Here is a 23,323-nt window from a genome sequence, read left to right as displayed (position 1 = left end):
ATACATGTAAAACTCTTTTGTTTAACGAAAGTGTTACAATATATATGCCAGAGACATTGGTCTTTTCAATAATAGCACAGATAAGAGATGCTTATTATCTGTTGAAAGTAGCGCTTTGAGTGAAATTATTTGTCATATAGTAAGAAAATGTGAACAAAGTAGTTTTATTTACATTTTTACAATATACTTAATCACTATAACTTTACAAATGGCTAAAAAACAACAAAACAAAAGATGATTCAGATAATTATCCAATGGTTTACTGCTTGGAAATTATAACAGGCCACCAAAAATTATAAAAGGTTTAGTGAAATAAAAGTAAAAGTATTTCTGAAGCATAACGAGGCTTTAGGAAATATTCATATTAGGTTGGTGTGTTAAAAAATTGTTTCATATAATATTATTTGAATGATCAGTCACTTGGTAAAATTAATTAAATTTAATAATTGTATTTTTTCCAGATAAAAGAGAGTTTTATATTGTGAATTTTTATAATATAATGTTGCATTAGAATTTTTTTCATGTAATATTGTTTGTTGTGTAAGTCGCTTTGATGAAATTTGATGCATCTTGTAACCCATCGTACAAGTTTATGAAGCAATGGTTCATGATTTGAACACCGATATTTTAATAATAAATGTTCAAATTGAAATGTATTAATTGAAACGGGTGAAAAATCAAGTGAATTATTACAACTAAAGAACTATAATCATGTAAAAACCCCGATATCTTAATAGACTATTTGGAAAAATTTCAAAATGCCTTGCTAGATTTGCACGTTTTTATTGATATTAAAAAATAGAGTATTTTTCTTTATTGACTTTGAATACAAAGAAGATCTTTGTGTGTTTTGTGTAAGATGAAATTATAATTCACCGAGTGAGCTTTAAAAGCAGTATTCACACGAGTGGCATAGCCACGAGTGAGAATACTGTTTTTGAAGTTCACGAGATGAAACAAACAAACAACTTAAACTTGTAAAAAAGAAACAGATATTATTTTTATTTTATGTTTAATAAATACAATTTTAAATGAATTTTTCTAGATATCAATTTAATATCAAATCTCTTTTCCCTACTGGTAGCTCTCAATTTCAGACGTATTTCACAAAAATGTATGAAGTCTTGGGAAAGAAAAAAAAAAGTCCAAAACTCATCGTTAATTGGTGATGATATATTATCTACTTTATACAAAAAAGAAAGAATGATCGCTTGTTTTAATACTTAAACAATTCTAGAAGAAGAAAAATATACCAATGCTGAGCATATTTCCGTATTTTTTTTCGCAGATATTTATAAGAGACTATCTTTTGAAAAGTAAGCGACAGCCATTTTTGAAGTTGAGTATTTTACGGGAGGAAAATGTGTTTGATTCAGAGAGATTTTATGTGGAGTTGTTAATTCTACATACACTCATAAGAAAGAAAACTTATTTTAGAATTGTTATAGACGATAAATAATTGTTGACATATGAGTTAACATTCTAAAAGCTACTAGGAATTTGGAAAACATCGAGTTTTTTAAAAGGCTGTCTAACAAACGATGTATTGTATACGTATTCTTCGGGCTGGTAAATATCATTGCATTACAGTTATTGCTCGTAGGATACTGAAATATGCCCAAATGTCACCAAGTGGAAGGAATGTATTTTCTTCAGAATGTTAAAATGAAATAAAAATTAGAAATGATATTTGGTTAATGGTAAACTGAATGAATTGAAGTAAGATTTTCTTTTTTCATTACGTTTGAAATTAGAGTTTTTTTTTTATCAATTTCAGCTTTGGTTTGTTCTAAACAGCCATTGCAACGTCGGAATTGTAAGCAAAGAAAAAATTGAGGTACCACAGGGGGAAAATCTTTAAAATCTAAACAAACTAAAGTCAATTCTAATGTTTGTATTGCAATCTTGTCAATGTGCTTACTGTGTACGCATTCAACATTGACGCTCCAAAGTCCTGTCTCCAGACATTCAGCTACAGGTGTAGGCACATTGTCCTTTACTTTATATCCATCTTCACATTTGTACCTGATATTTTTCCCAACATCCCTCATATTGCCAAGGAACATTCCATTGTCAGGATTGTTATGCTTATGCATTCTAAAGGCAATAATACATGCTTGATAATAAAACAAGTAGAACAAAACGATGCTGAGACTTATTAAGGTGATATATTATGATGGACCAAATAGCATAAAAAGCATTGCGTGATCTTTCATAATTACTTATATTATTGATGCTGTTTTATTTATTAATATCAGTATGGTTGCCAACATTTTATCACCGCATACATATTTTTTGTATTTAACGGATATGACATTTTACGACCATTGTGGATACGGTATTCTTGCATATCAGACTGATGTTTCAGTTAGTTAAATTACGCATGTTAGAAATTTCGTTTGTCATAGGAGTGCAAGATGAATAGATGGGTCGCGTGCTTCAACATGGCGTCATTTTTAGGCCAAACATTTCAAAAAAAGGTAAAATATGCAAGAAAAATATCTGAAATCCCTATGCGGTTCAGATCGGAACTGCATTTAACAGATATTATCATTAATTTACGTCGCATTTAATCAAACTATCAAAACAAAATTTGATGATTCTAACATACATGAATAGCAACTAATTTATGGATCAGAGTTAAATCGTTTACCCATACAGACACAATGCGTTTACTTAACTGAAGTGTAGGTATTAGTTACCCGTACTCCAGTAATCGCACTGTCTGTCGGAGATGAAAGCTCGTTGATTGGCTCATTTTTTCTAGGGTTTACTTATTATGACGGCAGGGAAAAGGATAACGATAGAAAAGTCATTTTCAGATGCTTGTTCATTGGTAACATTTTGTGGCATTTCATATTGTGACGAAAGAGTACGTAATTTTATTACGCCCCATTGTACAAATAAGATAGCTTCGTGTTTTGATGCTCTTTCTATTACGTGTAAAAAATACTCTTTTATTGCGAATAATTTACACAGCCACAATTTTATTAGACATCATAAAATTATTAACAGTAAAGTATAGTGATAAAATAAAAATTAATAAATAATAGATGTCATTCTTTTTAACTTTATCTGAAAGTTACCAAGTGCTTCGAAAACTAACACACCAACTGCCCTATGTAACAAACTTGTCTTTTTCGAATTTGCATACGTGAGTTATGTTGGGACTAAAATCCCAATTAGGGAAAAGTAATGGCGCTTTTATTACATAATGTTAATAATACAGAAAGCTACCTTTTCAGTAAAAGCTTTGCACTTATTATAGATACCGTGGAGAATTATATACAGTAACTATAATAGTACTTAATTCCAATGTGCAAATCATAACAAAAACATCAAATATGATATCTTGCCAACCGAACATAAACATTTAAAACGATTCTTGAATCAAAGGTAAAATCAACAGTTGAACTAGTGAATGATTTTAATTAAGATAATGAAAACCTGACGCAACCAGAGCATCAAAAAGCAAAGTTATAGATCTGTTACTGAACGACTTTTGTAAACGATAATTATACAGGGCGATATTTTATGCCCAGATGATTTACAATTTTGCTAATTTATTTATTTATTGATTATTTGATGCATTATTCATGGTAAGAGTGGGTACCTGAGTATTTTGTTAGTTAAATATTGGTAGATACCGGTATTTTAATGACACAGTTGGTTAATACATTCAAAATACTCAAATCTCATAGAATTCAACATACGTTTCTTGTAAAAATATATGATACGCATGCATTATTTAACGTTGCATTTGTATTTATTATAATAACATATAATATTAAAATTTTGGATATAGAAAATATATAATATTTTAATTGATACCCAAAAAAAAGAAAAAAAGAAATAACTGTACGTGAACAATCATTTATTTCTATAAAAAACACACACGACATACATTCCGATCTGTTATACTCATAGATCTTCTAATTATTGCATGAGATATTGTATTTAATACATAATATTATTTCACAATTTTATTATATAATATTTATACGAGCATAACTTACATAATCGGTTATTTCTGTCAGTCCTGCACTAACAAAGTTCTATGCTCCTGCGTTTATGAATAAATTATGCAAATGAGCCGCCATGTTGGAGTTTCGGTAAGCGTGTTGGAAATTGCTACCTGTTCGTTTTGAAAGCTCGTCCTAACTAACAGTTTCCTTGAATGTAGGAAAACTTGGTTTTGTTTGATTGCATATTGAATGATAGGTATTACAAAATAAATATAATGAAAATCGATCAATAAATAATTGTATACGAACGTTATAAAGTCAATTTAATTCATCAGAATAATAAGGTTCTGTTGCAGGGTATCGGTAAAAGACTGATTTTTTTTCCCGTTTTTGAAATTTATTTGAACACGGAGACAATTTTTCTCAAACAGGTTTATGAATATACTTTACGTTGCAACAGAGTTTACCGTGTGTCCATTCCTTATTTAAATTGTCTGAGAAGTTAAATCTGTTTGTTTACATGTAAATGTGTACCGTCATTTTGACCGACTGGAATAAAAACTACCATGACGATGATAATACCGGATATGTAATGAAAATTATGCCGTGTAGTGCAAAGTTTTGGACATTGAAATTAAAATTAACACTTACGTTGACTCAAACTGTTCCTTGTCAGCAAAATTGAAACCGAAAGTAGTGGTTGTTCTAGAATTTAATCGAATAAAATGGGTGGGATTTAACCACCGCGCATGCCCTGTGCGAACGTATTGTTTACATCCGGTCGTAGCATAGGGTAATAGTGCAAACTTTGTTAGTGTCCTGATAATAAAGAGAAAAGATGAGGGCCCTCGATAATGTTGTTGTAATTTTTGGCCCAATATATTTACATTAATGTTTTATGTATAATTGTGTAGTATTGTGAAAGTTTGCGTATGTATATATAAACAATAAAAGATGTTTAAGGTGATAACGGAGACAATTATCAATAAAATACCTAAAATGAGATTTTTTGCTTAGTAGAATTATCAACCTTTTCTGAATACATTCGTGATTTAATTTTGGAAGCAGTTAGTCCCAAACGTTTTAAAACGATACCTTTACCATTTTTATCCACAATGTGCGTAACCTGTCAATTATCTATAACGCGCCGCCCCCTATTGTGGCACCAATGAGGGAAATCGGAAGTTACATATATCCACGAATTACCGGTTCATTTGTTATTAGTCGATATTAATCATAAAAATACTGTACATCTTTTATGAATATTTCAACATTGTATCGCCTACCATTTAAGTAGCCATTTTATAAATTAAGAAATTGTCGGCCAAGATGTAACAAATAATTTAGCATAGCGGTAAATCGCACGACCATGGGGATGGTTAAAATATAATGGCAGCTACATTATTATAATGTAGCTGCCATTATCCATAATGTGTGAAATTTATTTATTCCGTAATCTTATCATTATCTACATTATATTGAGTTTATAAACTAAGTACGGATTCAAAAGCTTGCTTTGCATGCAACCTCGTTTTTTCTAACAATGTGAAAAGAAACAGACAACACTTTTATGTATGACAGGTGGTCAGGTGTCGTTTACAAATTTCTAAAATATTTTTACGATAGTCTTCGGATGATTAATTCTTTATGAATCAATGAGAAAGATATATTTTCAGTGAACGGTTTGAATATATTGTTCACTAGTAAATCGAACACAATTTATTGTAAGTCCCAGAAGAAACTGAATCTATGTATGCCGTGTATAGATAAAATTCGGAATAATAAAAGTCAAGAACGTCAGATCATATTGATCGAGAAATTCCTTTTATTTCTATTAAATTATGTCAAGCATTTATATGAACTGATCGCACAAAAATATATAATATCTCGTTCTTATTTGTACAACGTACCATGCACGGACTTTAAAAGTCTGTCAGGGGCACAGTTTTTCGTTATTTTAATTTATATTTTAACGAAATTTCATACACGAATACACAGGCAGAGTGATACTGATATAATATTGTAATAATAATGATGATGATGCTAAATAATGATAATAACATCAAAAATCACGTTAAGATTTGAAGAAATGATATTTATCAGCTGCTTTTTAATTGGTCACATGTTACTGGGTCATATAAGTTGTTAGAGCATGTGTTACCGCATTTTGTCATCCCCTTTGGTGTGATATTTGCGTGTTATACAATAATTTAACAGAAAACGTAGGGGTGTCAGAAAGAAAGCCGATTTATGACACTTCGTTTGATGCGCGTCGGACTAACTTTGAATCGGCATAACTTTTTTAATAAACAAGCAATTTACATGCGGTTTAAAGCACATGAAAGGGAATTAAATTGCAAAGGGAACCATGTCAGGGATTTTGTTTGCTAAATCAGCGACTTAATTATCTTTAATTACGTAATATGTATGCTGGAAAAAGACGCATAAATTGTTCAACGTGACGTATTATTTTTTTGAGAAAAGACAGAAAAAATCTAAGACACGGGTACCCAGATATTATAATTATGTTTATATTCAAAAAATTTGATGACAAAAAAAATAAATAAAAAAATGACTTTGGTATGACTATTTAAGATTATATACTTTTTATCAAAATCAATAATTTACAAAGTCATTTTTTTCAAATATGATATTTTTTATGAAGATCAAAGACATTTAATGCACAAAATTTAAATAAATAACAATTATTACTAAAATAAGTTGGTTTCAACGACATTTATGGTAGTACCATGGAAATTGTCCGTTGTCGCCTTAAACTAAAGTAATGAAGAGAAACAATGATCTTGACATTTATCATTTCAAAATAAGTACATACTACAAGAGATAGCTCATGCATTTGAACAGTTTTACACATGGTAAACATTTATTTACATTTTCTTGTATAAATTGAAGACACGTCATAATCAAATAAATGTCCTGGTAATGCATCCAGTATCATGTCACGTGACACTTGTGATAGATTGCACATCAGAATTCCAAATTTACTGTACCTGTCAATGGAAAGACAGTTTGTGTTGCTAATGCATTCCTTTATACAGACGTCAACGCTGGCAGCTGGCATCTCGTACTGTATGTCATTGTAACCAACAATAGCAACGTGCTCAAACACATCAAATTCATCTGTGAGAATTTCACACACTGTAATAACACAACATATTACAAAGCAATATAATAAAAAAAATAAAAAAATAAATAAATAATTAAATGAATAAATAAATAAATAAATTCATGACGTAAAATGAGTAAGGAAAAATGAGTTTGACATGATATCAATATCAATATATAATTGCTAACTCAATTGTCTGCTTCAGCTATGTTTTCTTATTTCTATTGACACTGTAAAAACGAGGGTTGTCCCCACGAGGGTTGTCCCCAAAAGTTCAGATTAAAGTTCTATACGCACTTTTTGCATTTTAGTTTACACTTGTATTTTCTATTGAAATATCTACATGATCTAACCAGTCGGTAAATATTTAAAAGGGTAATTAAATTTTTTAAATTGCTATTTAATAAATCGTCATTATGCAATCCGGGGCTCATTATTTTTAATCTAAAAATGTGTTCTTTTTGCTGATGTACACTCAAAAAACTACAATCACCTAGCAGGCATTGTTCTAGAATCGTAAACAGGTGTATTCGATGTCAATTGTTCAGACTTTGGACATAATACACAACTTTTTCTTATAGCAAGCATACTTTTCTAAACCAGCTGCTAAAAATATAATCAAATGGTTTTATTTGACATTCACTATCACAAAGCCATGCATGTCTGTTTAAATATCATAGAATAAGACAAACAAATGATAAGGGAGACGCAATATATATATGAAGGCTTACAGATGACCCAGGCCTTTATTAAACGTTGAAAGGAGTTTTAGAGACAATTTTCCGAGCGGGAAGAACAACATTATAGCGATATTGCGAACTCAGCGCAAGAGACAGGTGAATGTCTGTTACGTATCACACAGATAAGGGATCAACACAGGACATTTTTATTAAAGTCTTAAAATGCAAACGATTCCTGTACGTTTGGTGCAGGAGCCATTGATCAAGGACGAGATAGACGTCCTTATATCATACATGTCGAGTGAGGATTTTATCGAATCTTGTTGACGTCGAAATGGTGTCTTGTCTTGTACTGCTTGTACTGCTGCGTATATACTGCAATGGTGTGAGTGTCTTTCATTCGTAATTCCATATCATATCATGTATGCAATTTGTATGGAAAATGGAAATATATTGACTTTAAGAATCCATAGATCTGAAATTGATTTGATTTTTTTTCATTTTATAAGATTATTTTCCAAGTTTTTTGGGACAAACCTCATGCATCAATTAACAGCTTTTACCATTTTAGTCATATAAGTCATAACTTGCTGACCGTTACATACTCAGACTTTCGGGTAAACAAAACAAAGATATCTGAGACATAGCTTCAGTTACAAGTATTCGTTTATTGGTATGGAATTTCAAAACAAATTCACAAAATAAATTGTACAAATCAAGTTACCCTTAATGCAATTTTGTAAGGTCACGTTATATCGGTACAGGGGGTTGCAGAAACATCTCCCTCCAATGCACATGCCTTCAGTCTCTATACAGTCCGCATCTACCGTACAAAACTTGCCTATCGTCGGGGCTATAAAATAACCAGAAACAAAACATTTAAACAAATCGACTTTCATCTGATATGATATTTTGATATGATAAAGAATTTCAAACATTCATTTCATAATTTCATTTCCTTTATGTAAAGAATCAAGTTACTTTTAAATCACTACGTTATTGTACTTTCTTTAACTAGTAGAGCCAGTTATTTATCGTTTTACCTTCACAAGTTGGGTGGTTGCATGTCTCTGATTCAATGCCCGGATGATTTACCGGATCATCTTGTAAACATTGAACATCATCAATGCCTTGTATAGGAATGGTACACGACCTTGTCCTTGTTCTTTGACCGCCACCACAAGAGACGCTACATTGACTCCAGCCAGTCCAGGTTGCCCACGTGTATGCCACTAAATGATACAAATGTAAAATACTTTTTTTTCGAAATCATGGCAATAAATGCTCCATACCTTTTATTATGACAGAGACATTCCTTCAGTTAAGAATTTTACAGAAAAGACAAGGTATCTCATTAATTATCGAAACTGACACAGTTTCACAAATATAAATTACATGTTGTAAACACAACAAGTGCAACCTTATCGAGTGAAATATAATTCCTAGTAAAATTGTTGGCAATAGGTTAAACTGATGCAATAATTTGAGTAAGATGTACTTATAGATAAGGGGAAATATATGTTAGAACTTTGAAATATTAAGTATGTTACTCAATATGATACATGCAATTTTGTTTGAATTATCATATTCAATCGCGGTGATGAATTTTAATTTACTTTGCATCTCCCTCTAGCAACGATTCGAGAGTTTAACATAATTGACTAAGAGGTATTTGATTTGAGATTGATAAATTGACACGGTTAACTTAAAAAATATGCATTTGTTTAAATTGATTTCCAATGTTTTTCCTCTTTTTGTTTTTCACGTTGTTATGTTCTAAATTAAAATACACCAATATGTAGGATAAAATTTATAATAATTTGTTCATCATGTAAGGTTATTGTACATGTTCCATTGAATTGCTAAGCCTTATGAAAAAGAAAAGAATACATAACTGTAGATTAAAATCTCTGTTTTTATTTGTTTGCAAAGGCAATAAAGCGATTTCATCTGTCTCTCATCTGCATGTATAATTTTATGCACCTGCAAGCACTTGAACGAAAAGTCTTACATTGGCTATTTGGATATCATGTCATATGAAACATCCAAAAATATATTGTAACATTAGCAATTGTTTCCGGCTTGGGATAGGAAAGAAAATCAAATTTAACAATTTCTTCTGCCTCTGTTAAATCTCGATTACCAGATTAACAGGTTTTACTATTACTCCTGGTTCACATATTTTTTAACGTAAGTTCTACTGATGTTATAGAGGTTTTAATCACATAGATGTCTTAATCACATAGGCTTTACCATTCATCTCAATTGCTTTATCTAAGTGTAAGAGAGATAAAATAATCGGCAATCTTCTAAATGCATTGTGTTCTGCTAAAAATGTTTTCTACTTTTTAGAAATGTATAAAATTATAATAATATCTCAACGATTTCCAATATGAGTCTTCATTGCATTGAAAGGACCCATTATGGCTCGCACACACATTCCGTTGTTTGGGATGAAATATTTAATAGGGTGATAATCGAACAATATTCAATAAATCTGCCTGTTTTGCTACAAAGTGGATGATATGTTTTTTACTCTAAACAAGGTCATATTAATAAGGAGATTGAATTATTTGTAAATGTATAATGTCAATGTGCTTACTGTTTACGCATTCAACATTGACGCTCCAAAGTCCTGTCTCCAGACATTCAGCAACAGGTGTAGGCACATTGTTCTTTACTTTATATCCGTGTTCACATGTGTACCTGATATCTTTCCCAACATTCCTCATGTTGCCAAGGACCCTTCCATGTTCAGGAATGGTTATGCTTATACATTCTAAAGGCAATTATGATTTAAATAATGTAATACTTGTAAAAGTTAAATACTAATGCTACACACGTATTACATATATAACAAATGGTTGATTTAAAATTGTAATCAAATACGAAGACGTGTATATTTTTGCTTTAAATGTCAGTTACATTCATAAGTCCCGCATGAATCTGTTTCATTTTTCAATATCAATATTCTCATTGATGACAATTAATCATGCAAATATTGTTTGTATTTAACAAAAAAATGTATTTTTTTATCTCTTGTGGCCATTTCGTTCAGTGAAGCGGACTATGTCAGTGATATACAGTGATATGCATGATATTTTTGTCCTGTAAACGCCTGACAATGTTTTTTTTGCAGCTCTAGTGGCCATATTGTGCAGGCGGTCAGTCGGACAGCAAACGGACGGACGGACACACGGCAAAGGCAAAATAATATGTCTCCCAAATTGTGGGAGACATAATTACTCAATTGAGGTTGTATTTCTCATGCGTATAAAAAAATTATGAATTTAAGATATCCTCTAAATCAACCTGATCAAAGGGGAAAAAATAGAAAAGATACATAATATATAAATCAACAACATAAAAGCAGTTTTCAAATAAATATGAATAATTTGTTGAATTAAAGGCATAGTATTACCTTTTATAACACAGCCACTAGTTTCTTGAACTTCTCCCCTTTTGCAGACATTCTGTAAGAAAATTTTCATTTTAAAAATAAGTGAGTACATATGTTTAAAAATGTATCTTCCTGAATTTATTTAAATCCATTTTAGTTGTTTTTTGCGTGTCATTTTCAGATCTTTTATTCAAAGCAAAACGATTTTCATTTTGTACTAACTAATTGTGTTGGTTTAATCTTGAAATCATACCTGTGTAGATGAAGGTTGCAGGTTTGTTTTGTCAGCATAAAGACATTCTCCGGGGCTAAAGTGTTCTGAACTTGTTGTTGCGAATAGTTCACAAATCTTCATTTTCGTCCTAAAATTCAATGCTTTACAATAATCTCGTGCAATACATTCTTCCATACATTGTTCTATTGTCCTTCCAACCAAAACAGAAAATTTATTGTCCCCAGAATAACAAAGATTGAATTCTAAAGCTCCAAAATCTATGACAGCATAAATCACCTTAAAAAGAACGAGCAATAAACACTTTGCCGTCATATTTGTTAAACCTCATAACATCTGCAGTTCCAAAATATAGCTTAAGGTAACCCACCAACTAGTTTATGTTATCAAACCAAACTAGTCTTTTTCCTCTTAGCACATATGATAAATGTTAATTTGTTTTATTGAAATCCCAAAGCAAGAAAACTAATGTGCATTTTATGATATAATCGTATCGATTTGAAAAGCTACGTTATTATTGAAAGCTTTGCACCAATCTTTGGTACAGTAGATAATTGTTTACTGTCCTTCCGCAAAGCGTTGTGCAACACCAATTATGATAACAGGACGACTGAACATAAATATTTCAGCAATTATGTGATACAGTATTGACTGAATTCAATCAACAAAAGGGAAAGAGCGACAAAAAGTATAAATATACATGTTTACACTTTTTTATCGACTGTCTATGGACAGCATCAATAATGTAGTTTTAGACTATTATATGGTCTTTTAGTTCTGCTACTTCTTTCTTACTCTGGTGCCCATTCATGCCTAAAATAATGTCCGGTGGGGCACTCGATGTATTTTCACAGGGTAAAATGGGCAATTTGCCCGCAATATAACCTTTTCAATGTTGTTTCGACATTAAGGAATTTATTGCAGTTTTTGCAACTTCTATTCAGTCGTAAAATCTTTAAACTGTGTGAAAATCATGCACGCAAGTTGGGTTTCCTAATTGTTGAAAATATTAACTAATACTGTTTTTTTTCAATAATGGAAACGCTAGCTGTTGAAAGGCCGATAAAAAGTGGACCTTCTTTTGCAAAATGAACTCTTAAACAAACATTAAAATTCGGTCAATGAAAAGTGTTTCCAACGTAGCCGTTGATAGACTGATAGAAAGATCACGAGTAGAATACCTCCTATTGGTGATATTGGATGTTTAAGCGAGCGTAGCCTTTGATAGACTGATTGAAAGATCGCGAATAGAAGACCTCCTATTGGTGATGTCGGGTGTTTAAGCGTAACCGTTGATAGACTGATAGAAAGATCACGAGTCGAAGACCTCCTATTGGTGATGTCGGATCTTTAAGCGTAGCTTTTGATAGACTGATTGAAAGATCAAGATAGAAGACCTCCTATTGGAGATGTTGGATCTTTAAGCATAGCCGTTGATAGACTGATTGAAAGATCACGAATAGAAGACCTCCTATTGGTGATGTCGGATGTTTAAGCGTAGCCGCTGATAGACTTATAGAAAGATCACGAATAGATGACCTCCTATTGGTGATGTCGGATCTGTAAGCGTAGCTGTTTATAGTCTGACTAAAAAATTCACGTGTAGATGATCTTTTTTTGCAATCTCCCATGCAGTGATCTCTGCTTACGATATTAGATCTCTGCTATCACAACATTTTCGTCGAGATTTTTGACGATATGTTTTTATTCTGATATTCATTTTAAAAAGTGATCATGATTTTGCTAATGTTTAAAGACCTATGGTGTTAGATGTGAACTAATATAAAAAATCATTTTGGAAACATAGATGTTATGAAAATAATTTTTAATTTGCACCATTAATTTCCGAATTTTCGATAGAGAAATCATTCACGGGATTAATTATTTCGATTCGACACTTAACAATTTTTTCAATCATATCGACATATTTGACACCATAGCACAAGTTATAATGTCGCTGTTTTTTATAGATAAGATATCCGCCATCTAGACAAGACTATTAGCACGTGATTTGTGTGAAGGCAATGGTAACTGGCCGTAGCGTAACCGGTGCGAGTTTGCTGTTATTGGTGATGAACGACCCTAGAGTGTAGCTTAAATAACTACCTGAATCGAATCATATCTTGATTTGAACAAATTTTGAAGAGGTCTACTTTTCAATACTAAATGCTAAATCCAGTATTCCTTGTATAAACAACAGCAACAGGTGCGTAAAATATCTAACAATGCAATCGTGTTTAGCAAAGTTTATATTCTTCGACAGCAAAGGTCACACGGGTCTTGCCAATATAAAAGGCAAGACTCTTCCCAAACTAAATTATTCCACAAGCATAGATCACAATAGTAATATTTTTTCTAGAATTAACGTTTCACAAAACGTCGTATAGAACGAGCTTTTTGATTTTAATGTTTTGATTGCCTTATGAAATCGTGAGGCAACCAATGATAAGTCTGTCTTTGACACACCTCTTATCGGCTTTCTGTTCTTCTCTATTTTGATATCGGCGAAAATCCCACGGTTTTATAAATGTTAATGGTTCAGCCGTGGGTATTTGACGCTGACTTTGAAAAAGTTCAGGCCAAATATCTTAATGCTAGACCTTAAAAAATATTTTGGATAAAAATGTATGTTAAATCAAAAGACAGTGCCAATGTTGACTTTAAACTCATGTTTGGAACAAACCACCCAGCAGTTCATTATGAAAAATCTAATTTCTATGCAATGGGTTTTAAAAAAGAATATTTTTATCAAATGTTTCTTTTTATGAGATTATGTATGACAAACAAAGTTAAAACCGAGGATACTTCTGATTTGATCTTCTTGATCATGCCTTGTAGAAATTAGATTTAATTTACAATATCATACCCTCACATTGTCATTTTGTCATAACTTATGAAGTATCGATAGTTTATTGTGGTCAAATAAATAAACTGGTGTAAAATCAGAGTTGGATAGCATAGGGCGCCGTCCTGGCTTGTCCATAAATGATAAGAATATCGCGTTGGGATTGCTTGAAGGAGGTACACATGCTTCTGACGTCACACGTTATTTTTGTTGCAATGAACAGACTATTTATAGTCTGCAACAGCGTTTACGACAGACAGGCAGCGTTAATGATCGGCCACTGTTAGGGAGACCGCGCATAACAACGCCAAGGGAAGATAGGTACATGGTGACGTCATCATGCCGTCACTGCTTTATGCTCGCGACAAAATTAGTGCACCATCTCAGACTGGCTACGGGGACCAGAATATCTGTTTTCAGGACCGCTAGGCTACGAGCTCAACGCCCATACAAAGATGTTCCTCTTACGCAACGTCACCAGGTTGCACACTTGGATTGGGCACGTCGACACAGCCGTTGGGTTAGGCAGCGATGGAATAGAGTCGTCTTCACTGACGAATACAATTATCCTTAATTCCGCCGATGATAGGGTAGCGTATGGCGTCGTCGTTCTGAACGGCTAGATCCTGCCAACGTTGTTGAATGTAATGGTTACTCCGGCAAAGGTGTCATACTCTGGGGCGGAATATCATATGAAGGTAAAACTGAACTGAAAATTGTTCAAGGACGCCTAAATGCCGCGCGCTATTGTGCTGACATTATCCTCCCTGTCGTTTTACATTACATACAGAACGTTAATGCTGACGTTTTTCAGCAGGATAATGCACGTTGTCATACTGCTCTCTTTATATGTAACGTCCTGGCGGCAAACAACATTAACATGCTCGAATGGCCTCCGTTGTTTCGCTTTTATCCAGGCAAGAGGCGGACACACTAGATACTGACATTTTTTCGAATTTTTACTTTGACACCATCATAAAATATTGATGGAATATCCATAGTAAATGACTTTTGTTTTTGTTAGAATTGTTAAGATGTATTTGATATAAAATGAATTTTATTGTGAGTAATTGTTTTTACAATTTACAACTGTAGTGTAATAAATATAAACCAAAAAGATTGCGTACTGACTTAACTTTTTTCCCTCTGAGTATATAACAAACGAAATATCTAAGCCCCGGGCTTTATGGGTATTTAGAAGAACATTTTTAAATTTTTTTGACTACATGAGAGTACGTAAAATCAACAGCCCTAGAACGGGGATAAAAGCTTTTATTTAACCAGGAACATAACTAAAACAAACTTGGTACAGTTTTATATCAAGATGATCTAGTCTTTAGGAGTGAATCTACTATAGCTGCTCTTCTTATTAAAACATTCCTCCAAAAATCTTACAATCCAAAACTAACTCCAAACCTTAATTGTAGGACAAAATATCATCATTGGACAAGCAAAGTTTCAGTTGATTGTACATTCAAATATAGAAATATTTTTATAACAATTGTTTTGAATGTCATATTATTTGCTTTTTCGTTGAATGAAATTTTGATTCAAAAATTATACGACTGTACACTTATTCGATTTGAAAGAAGTGTATGTTGCTAATAAAACACATTATTTTCACAAATTCGTTCAAATATATTTCCTAGTATAAAGTTCCGACGGGCTATAATTAACTATATTTCCAGAATATGCATCGAGCATCATGTCACGTGCCACTGTTGCCAGATTGCACAATAATTCCAGTTGAATCTGTATAAATGTCAAGAGAAAGACATTTTATGTTGCTTATGCATGCCTGTACACAACTTAGTGCGCTGTCAATTGGCCTCTTTTACTGTACATCATTGTACCCGTCAATACTAATGCCAACGAATATATCAAATTCATCTGTCAGAGAGTCACATATTGTTAAATGGAAAAAAGGTATTCGCAATACTTCGAAATCATCATATGTAAAATATTGAGAATAAAGAGGCAATGTGAACAGAATAGAACGCAATCCAGACACAATCCAGTCACACCAGCAGGGTACCTAGTAGGCACAGAACTAAAAATGTGAAGGGGACACAAGGGCTGTAAAAGAAGGGGAAGGATAAGACTTAAGAAATACACATGAAATAAAAGATGACAGAACCGTAAAAGATACAGACACAGTTTGACTTTATATAAAAAAAACGTAATCGTTAAATAAATGAGATGCTCTATGCATTATCACTTGAATTGACATTCTAATATCTTAATATATTTCCTCATTTTGACCTTTGGACTTAAATATTTGTAAGTGTCTAGGTTTGAATCTTGTTTGTTTGCTAAAAATGATACACGCAAAATGTTTTGCCTTAAACTTTTTGAAATATATCTTGAAAACTAAATAATGCTATAATTATACATTTGAATAAAATTTCCTATCAAGTCACATAGCAAATAAGGAAAACTAGTTACCCTTTATGCAATTTCTCAAGGTCACGTTGTATCGATACAAATGATTGCAGAAATATATATCTTTGAAAAATACTTGGGTAAACGAGGGTTGTAGATGTCCTTTGTCAGCATAAAGACATTCTCCATGGATTAATTGGTACCCTGAACTTGTTGTTGCATAAAGTTCACAAATGTTCATTCTTGTCCTAAAATTCAATACCAACTGCGATACGTAACAAACGTGTCTTTCTCGAATTTGCATACGCAAGTTATGTGGGGACTAAAGTCCCAATTAGGGAAAAGTAATGGCGCTTTTATTACATAATGTTTTGATAAAGAAAGCTACCCTATCATTGATAGCTTTGCACTTCTTATATATACCATGGATAATTATATATAGTAACTATAAAATTATACTTAATTCCAAAGTGTACATCATAAAACGAACATTAAATATGATATCTTGCCAACCGAACATAAACATTTAAAACGATTCTTGAATCAAAGGTAAAATCAACAGTTGAACTATTGAATGATTTCAATCAAAATAATTAAAAGCTTACGCAATGAGAGCATTTAAAGAGCAAAGTTATAGATCCCCATACTGGACGACCTTTGTCAACGACAATTATACCCAGCGATATTTTACGCCCAGACGAATTTTCAATTTTTGCTTATTTATTTATCTAATTTATTGATTTATTGATGATTTGATGCATTATTCATGGTAATAGTGGGTACCTGAGTATTCTGTTTGTTTAATATTGACAGATACCGGTATTTTAATGACACAATAGGTTAATTCATTCAAAATAATCCAATCTTATAGAATTCAACATACGTTTCTTGTACAATATATATGATACGCTTGCATTATTTAACGTCGCATTTGTATCAAATATGAAAACATATAATATTAATATTTTGAATATAGAAAATATATAATATTTCAATTGATAATAAAAAGAAAAAAATATTAACTGTACGTGAACAATCATTTATTTCTATAATAAAACACAAACAAGACATACATTCCGATCGGTTATACTCATAGATCTTCTTATTATTGCATGAGATATTGTATTTAATACATAATATTATTTCACAATTTTATTATATAATACTTATACGAGCATAACTTACATAATCGGTTGCTTCTGTCAGACCTGATAATAAAGAGAAAAGGCGAGGGACTTCGATAATGTTGTTGTAATATTTGGCCCAATATATTAACATTAATGTTTTATGTATAATTGTGTAGTATTGTGCAATTTTACGTACAATGTATGTATATATACACAATAAAAAATGTTTAAATTAAACGAATGAAGAGAAACAATGATCTTGACATTTATCATTTCAAAATAAGTATATACTACCAGTGAAAGCTCAATGCCATGTTTTTGAACAGTTTTACACATGTGGACATTTATTTACATTTTCTTGTATAAATTGAAGACACTTGATAATCAATAAGATTTTCTGGTAATGCATCCAGTATCATGTCACGTGACACTTGTGATAGGTTACAGTACAGAATTCCAGATTTACTATAACTGTCAAAGGAAAGACAGTTTGCCATGCTGATGCATGCCTTGATACACGTGTCAATGCTGGCAGCTGGCATCTCGTGATGTATGTCATTGTAACCAGCAATAGCAAAATGTTGAAACACATCAAATTCATCTGTCAGAGAGTCACACACTGTAAAAACACAACTGCTTATAAAGCAATATATGAAGATAAAATAAAATAAAAATAATTAAAGAAATAACATCACGAGGTAAAATAAGAAATGAAACATGACTTTGACATTTCAATATCAAAATATTATTGATAACTAAATTGTCTGCTTCATCTATGTTTTCTTATTGACACTGTGAATACGAGGGTTGTCCAAAAATGTCATATCAAAGCTCTGTTGTGGAAAATATAACGCACATCTTGCATTATTTAGTTAACACTTGTATTTTTATTGAAATATCTACCCACACGGCAAATTAAAAAAAAATAGAAAAAGTAATTGTATATCTTAGATTGCTATTTAAAAAAATCGTGATTTTGATATCAGGCGCTCATCATATTTTTGATTCAAAAAATAGGTTCTTCGTTCTAAATAAATGTACATTCAATAAATTACAAGCACCTAGACTGATTGTTCTATAATCGTTGACGATGTATTCGATATCATTCGTTCAGAATTTGGACATTTTACAAAATGTTTTCTTATAGCATGCATACTTTACTGAAAATCAGCTGCTTAGAAATGTTTACAAATATGGCTTATTTGCCTTGTCAGTTTTTTGTATTTTATAAAATTACTATTCAAACTTTTGGGACAAACCTCGTGCATCAATAAATTTAAACCCAACCTACTGTTGTTACCATTTTAGCCATTACGTGCTGACCGTGACATACCAAGATTCTTTCGTTGTAACCAAAACAAACATATCTGAGACATAACTTCATTTACAAGTATTCTTTTTTTGGTATGAAATTTCAAAACAAATTCACAAAAACAAGTTACCCTTAATTCAATTTTGTAAGGACACGCTATATCGGTACAAGGCGTTGCAGAAACATCTCCCTCCAATGCACATGCCTTCAGTCTCTATACAGTCCGCATCTACCGTACAAAGCTTGCCTATGGTCGGGGCTATAACATAATCAGAAACAAAACCGTAAAACAAATCAAATTACATTTGATATGATATTTTGATATGATAAAGAATTTCAAACATTCATTACGTAATTTCATTTCCTCTGTGTTAAGAATCAGTTATTTTTAAATCACTACGTTATTTTACTTTCTTTAACTAGTAGAACCAGTTGTATATCGCATTACCTCCACTAGTAGAACTATTACCTTCACAAGTTGGGTGGTTGCATGTCTCTGATTCAATGCCCGGATGATTTACCGGATCATCTTGTAGACATTGAACATCACCAATGCCTTGTATAGGAATGGTACATGACCTTGTCCTTGTTCTTTGACCGCCACCACAAGAGACGCTACATTGACTCCAGGCAGTCCAGGTTGCCCATGTGTATGCCACTAAAAGATACAAATGTAAAATACTTTTTTTCGAAATCATGGCAATAAATGTTCCATACCTTTTATTATGACAGAGACATTCCTTCAGTTAGGAATTTTACAGAAAAGACAAGGTATCTCATTAATTATCGAAACTGACACAGTTTCACAAATATAAATTACATGTTGTAAACACAACAAGTGCAACCTTATCAAGTGAAATATAATTCCTAGTAAAATTGTTGTCAGTAGGTTACTAGTTCACTGATGCAATGATTTGAGTATGACGATATTTGAATTTGAAGATGTACTTACAAATAAGGGGAAATGTATGTTAGAACTTTGAAATATTAACTATTTTACTCAATATGATACATGTAATTTTGTTTGAATTATCATATTCACTCGATGTGATGAATTTTAATTTACTTTGCATCTCCCTATAGCAACGACTCGAGAGCTTAGCCTAATTGACTAAGAGGTATTAAATTTGAGATTGATAAATTGACACGGTAAACTTATGAAATATGCATTTGTTTAAATTGATTTCTAATGTTTTTCCTCTTTTTGTTTTTCACGTTGTCTTGTTCTAAATTAAAATACACCAATATGTAGGATAAAATTCATAATGATTTGTTAATCATGTAAGATAATTGTTCCTTTGAAATTGCTAAGCCTAATAAAAAGGAAGGAATTTATATCTATTGACTAAAATCACCATTTTTATTTATTTGAAAACATAATGATACAGGCAATATAGCAATTTGCCACTGTCTCTCATCTGTATGCATAATTTCATTTCATGCAAGTAAAAAGTCGTGTTACATTGGTTATTTTGATATCATGTCATATGAAACATCCAAACATCTTTTGTAAGATCCAACCATTAGCGATTGGTGGCGGCTTCGGGTAGGAAAGAAAATCAAATTTAACAATTTGTACTGCCCCTATTAAAACTGGATTGCCAGATTAAAAGTTTTTTTCTGTTCTTCCTGGTTTACATAAAGTTAAACGTAAGTTCCACTGATGTTTAAGAAGTCTTAATCACATAGATGTCTGAATCAAATAGGCTTTACCATTCATCTCAATTGTTTTATCTCAGTGTAAGAGAGGTAAAATAATTGGCTCTCTATGAAATGCATTGAGTTCTGCTAAAAGTTGTTTTCTACGTTAAAGTAATGTATAAAACTATAATGATATTTCAAAGATTCCTCATTAGAAATTTTCAACATTGATTCAGCCATAGCTTTCTGTTATATTCTTTCAGCACTGAAACTGAAACACACTCAGTTCACTTTTGATATATATGCTACACCATTTATTTTTATCTAAATTGTGATCCAAACTTTATGCTTTTTTTAAATCACTCTCGATTCATTTACTTTCAAATAGCCAATATGAGGCTTCATTGCATTGAAAGGACCCAATATGGCTCGCTAGTTAAATCCGTTGGTTGAGATGAAATACTTGCTAAAATGATACATGTAATCGATCGATATTCAATAAATCTGCCTGTTTTGCTTCAAAGTGAATGATATGTTTTATTATCTAAACAAGGCCATATTCATAAGGAGATTGAATTAGTAGTAAATGTATCTTATCAATGTGCTTACTTTTAACGCATTCAACATTGACGCTCCAAAGTCCTGTATCCAGACATTCAGCAACAGGTGTAGGTACATTGTCCTTTACTTTATATCCGTGTTCACATTTGTACCTGATATCTTTCCCAACATTCCTCATGTTGCCAAGGACGCTTCCATGTTCAGGGATGGTTATGTTTATACATTCTAAATGCAGTTATGATTTAAATAATGTAATACTTGTAAAAGTTAAATACTAATGCTACACACGTATTACATGTGTAACAAATGGTTGATTTAAAATTGTAATCAAATACGAAAACGTGTATATTTTTGCTTTAAATGTCAGTTACATTCATAAGACCCGCATGAATCTGTTTCATTTTTCAATATCAATATTCTCATTGATGACAATTAATTATGCAAATATTGTTTGTATTTAACAAAAAAAAAATGTATTTTTATCTCTTGTGGCCATTTCGTTTAGTGAAGCAGACTATGTCAGTGATATGCATAATATTTTTGTCCTGTAAAAGCCTGACAATGTTTTTTTTTGCAGCTCTAGTGGCCATATTGTGCAGGCGGTCAGTCGGACAGCAAACGGACGGACGGACACACGGCAAAGGCAAAATAATATGTCTCCCAAATTGTGGGAAACATAATTACTCAATTGAGGTTGTATTTCTCATGCGTATAAAAAAATTATGAATTTAAGATATCATTTAAATCAAAGGGGAAAAATAGAAAAGATATATAATATATAAATCAACAACATAAAAGCAGTTTTCAAATAAATATGAATAATTAGTTGAATTAAAGGCATAGTATTACCCTTTATAACACAGCCACTAGTTTTTTGAACTTCTCCCCTTTTGCAGACATTCTGTAAGAAAATTTTCATTTTAAAAATAAATGAGTACATATGTTTAAAAATGTATCTTCCTGATTGTATTTAAATCCATTTTTAGTTGTTTTTTTTTGCGTGTCATTTTCAGATCTTTTATTCAAAGCAAAACGATTTTCATTTTGAAACTAACTGATTTTGTTGGTTTAATCTTGAAATCATACCTCGAGAGTGTCTCAATAAGCTTATAGCTTCCAACACAATCGAACTAAAATAAATTTGTATAAACTAAAAAATCATACCTGTGTAGATGAAGGTTGAAGGTTTGTTTTGTCAGCATAAAGACATTCTCCAGGGCTAAAGTCTTCTGAACTTGTTGTTGCAAATAGTTCACAAATCTTCATTTTCGTCCTAAAATTCAATGCTTTACAATATTCTCGGGCAATACATTCATCCATACATTGTTCTATTGTCCTTCCAACCAAAACAGAAAATTTATTGTCCCCAGAATAACAAAGATTAAATTCTAAAGCTCCAAAATCTATGACAGCATAAATCACCTTAAAAAGAACGAGCAATAAACACTTCACTGTCATATTTGTTAAACCTAATTACATTTCATCTGTAAGTTACAAAAATATAGATTTAAAAGGTAACCCACAAACTGTATAATGTTATCAAACTAGTCTATTTCCTATTAGCACATATGATAAATGTTATTACTTTTTTAACTGAAATACCAAAGCAAGAAAACTAATGGCGCATTTTATGATCTAATCATATCGATTTGAAGAGCTACCTTATTATTGAAATCTATGCTCTAATCTTTGATACAGTGGGTAATTGTTTACTGTCCTTCGGAACGCTAAGCGTTATGCAACATCAATTATGATAACTAGACGACTGAACATAAATATTTAACCAATTAATTGATACAGTATTGAATGAGTTCAGTTAACATACAGGAAAGAGTGATATAATAGTATAAATGTATACACCTTTTTATCGACTGCCTATGGACAGCATCGATTATGTTGTTCTAGACTATTAGACTGATCTTTTTAGTTTTGCAACTTTCTTTCTTTCCTTCTTATCGACCCTGTTCATGTCTTGAGGCGATTTTCCCTGGTTTATTAATAAAGGAGGACCTCTTTTGCTTCTTTGTGCTGTTCCAATCCCGCCAGACCGT

The 23,323-nt window shown here is 31.8% G+C and overlaps 2 protein-coding genes across 2 annotated transcripts; both read right to left on the bottom strand.

Annotated features, from left to right (window-relative positions):
• Positions 1 to 6,543: 6,543 nt before the first annotated feature.
• Positions 6,544 to 11,829, bottom strand: LOC132744974 (A disintegrin and metalloproteinase with thrombospondin motifs 6-like). Its single transcript, XM_060733794.1, has 6 exons — positions 11,426 to 11,829; positions 11,194 to 11,245; positions 10,375 to 10,551; positions 8,816 to 9,004; positions 8,497 to 8,625; positions 6,544 to 7,124 (listed from the first exon to the last, which is right to left on the bottom strand). The coding sequence occupies exons 1-6, from the start codon at positions 11,717 to 11,719 to the stop codon at positions 6,850 to 6,852; spliced, it is 1,116 nt and encodes a 371-aa protein (XP_060589777.1). The 5' UTR covers positions 11,720 to 11,829; the 3' UTR covers positions 6,544 to 6,849.
• A 5,860-nt stretch (positions 11,830 to 17,689) lies between these two features.
• On the bottom strand, positions 17,690 to 22,905 carry LOC132744973 (SCO-spondin-like). Its single transcript, XM_060733793.1, has 6 exons — positions 22,437 to 22,905; positions 22,122 to 22,173; positions 21,321 to 21,497; positions 19,540 to 19,728; positions 19,201 to 19,329; positions 17,690 to 18,377 (listed from the first exon to the last, which is right to left on the bottom strand). Exons 1-5 carry the CDS (start codon positions 22,728 to 22,730, stop codon positions 19,208 to 19,210), a joined length of 834 nt encoding a protein of 277 aa, XP_060589776.1. The 5' UTR covers positions 22,731 to 22,905; the 3' UTR covers positions 17,690 to 18,377; positions 19,201 to 19,207.
• Between the last annotated feature and the right edge of the window lie 418 nt (positions 22,906 to 23,323).

The sequence above is a fragment of the Ruditapes philippinarum genome, unplaced genomic scaffold, assembly GCF_026571515.1.
Source record: "Ruditapes philippinarum isolate M1 unplaced genomic scaffold, ASM2657151v2 ctg632_1_1_1_1, whole genome shotgun sequence".
Classification (NCBI taxonomy): Eukaryota; Metazoa; Mollusca; class Bivalvia; order Venerida; family Veneridae; genus Ruditapes; species Ruditapes philippinarum.
Note: the sequence above shows the minus strand (reverse complement) of the source record. Positions and strands in the feature narration are given on the sequence as shown.

Excerpts from the sequence above, each read along its gene's own strand:
- LOC132744974 (XM_060733794.1), bottom strand. The coding sequence starts at position 11,719 with ATGACGGCAAAGTGTTTATTGCTCGTTCTTTTTAAGGTGATTTATGCT. Across the intron at positions 10,552-11,193 it reads TAGTGGCTGTGTTATAAAAG|AATGTATAAGCATAACCATT; the intron begins GTAATACTATGC and ends AATTGCCTTTAG. Across the intron at positions 7,125-8,496 it reads CTTACAAAATTGCATTAAGG|TGTGTGAAATTCTCACAGAT; the intron begins GTAACTTGATTT and ends GTGTTATTACAG.
- LOC132744973 (XM_060733793.1), bottom strand. The coding sequence starts at position 22,730 with ATGACAGTGAAGTGTTTATTGCTCGTTCTTTTTAAGGTGATTTATGCT. Across the intron at positions 22,174-22,436 it reads TTCAACCTTCATCTACACAG|AATGTCTGCAAAAGGGGAGA; the intron begins GTATGATTTTTT and ends ATTTTCTTACAG. Across the intron at positions 21,498-22,121 it reads TAGTGGCTGTGTTATAAAGG|AATGTATAAACATAACCATC; the intron begins GTAATACTATGC and ends AACTGCATTTAG.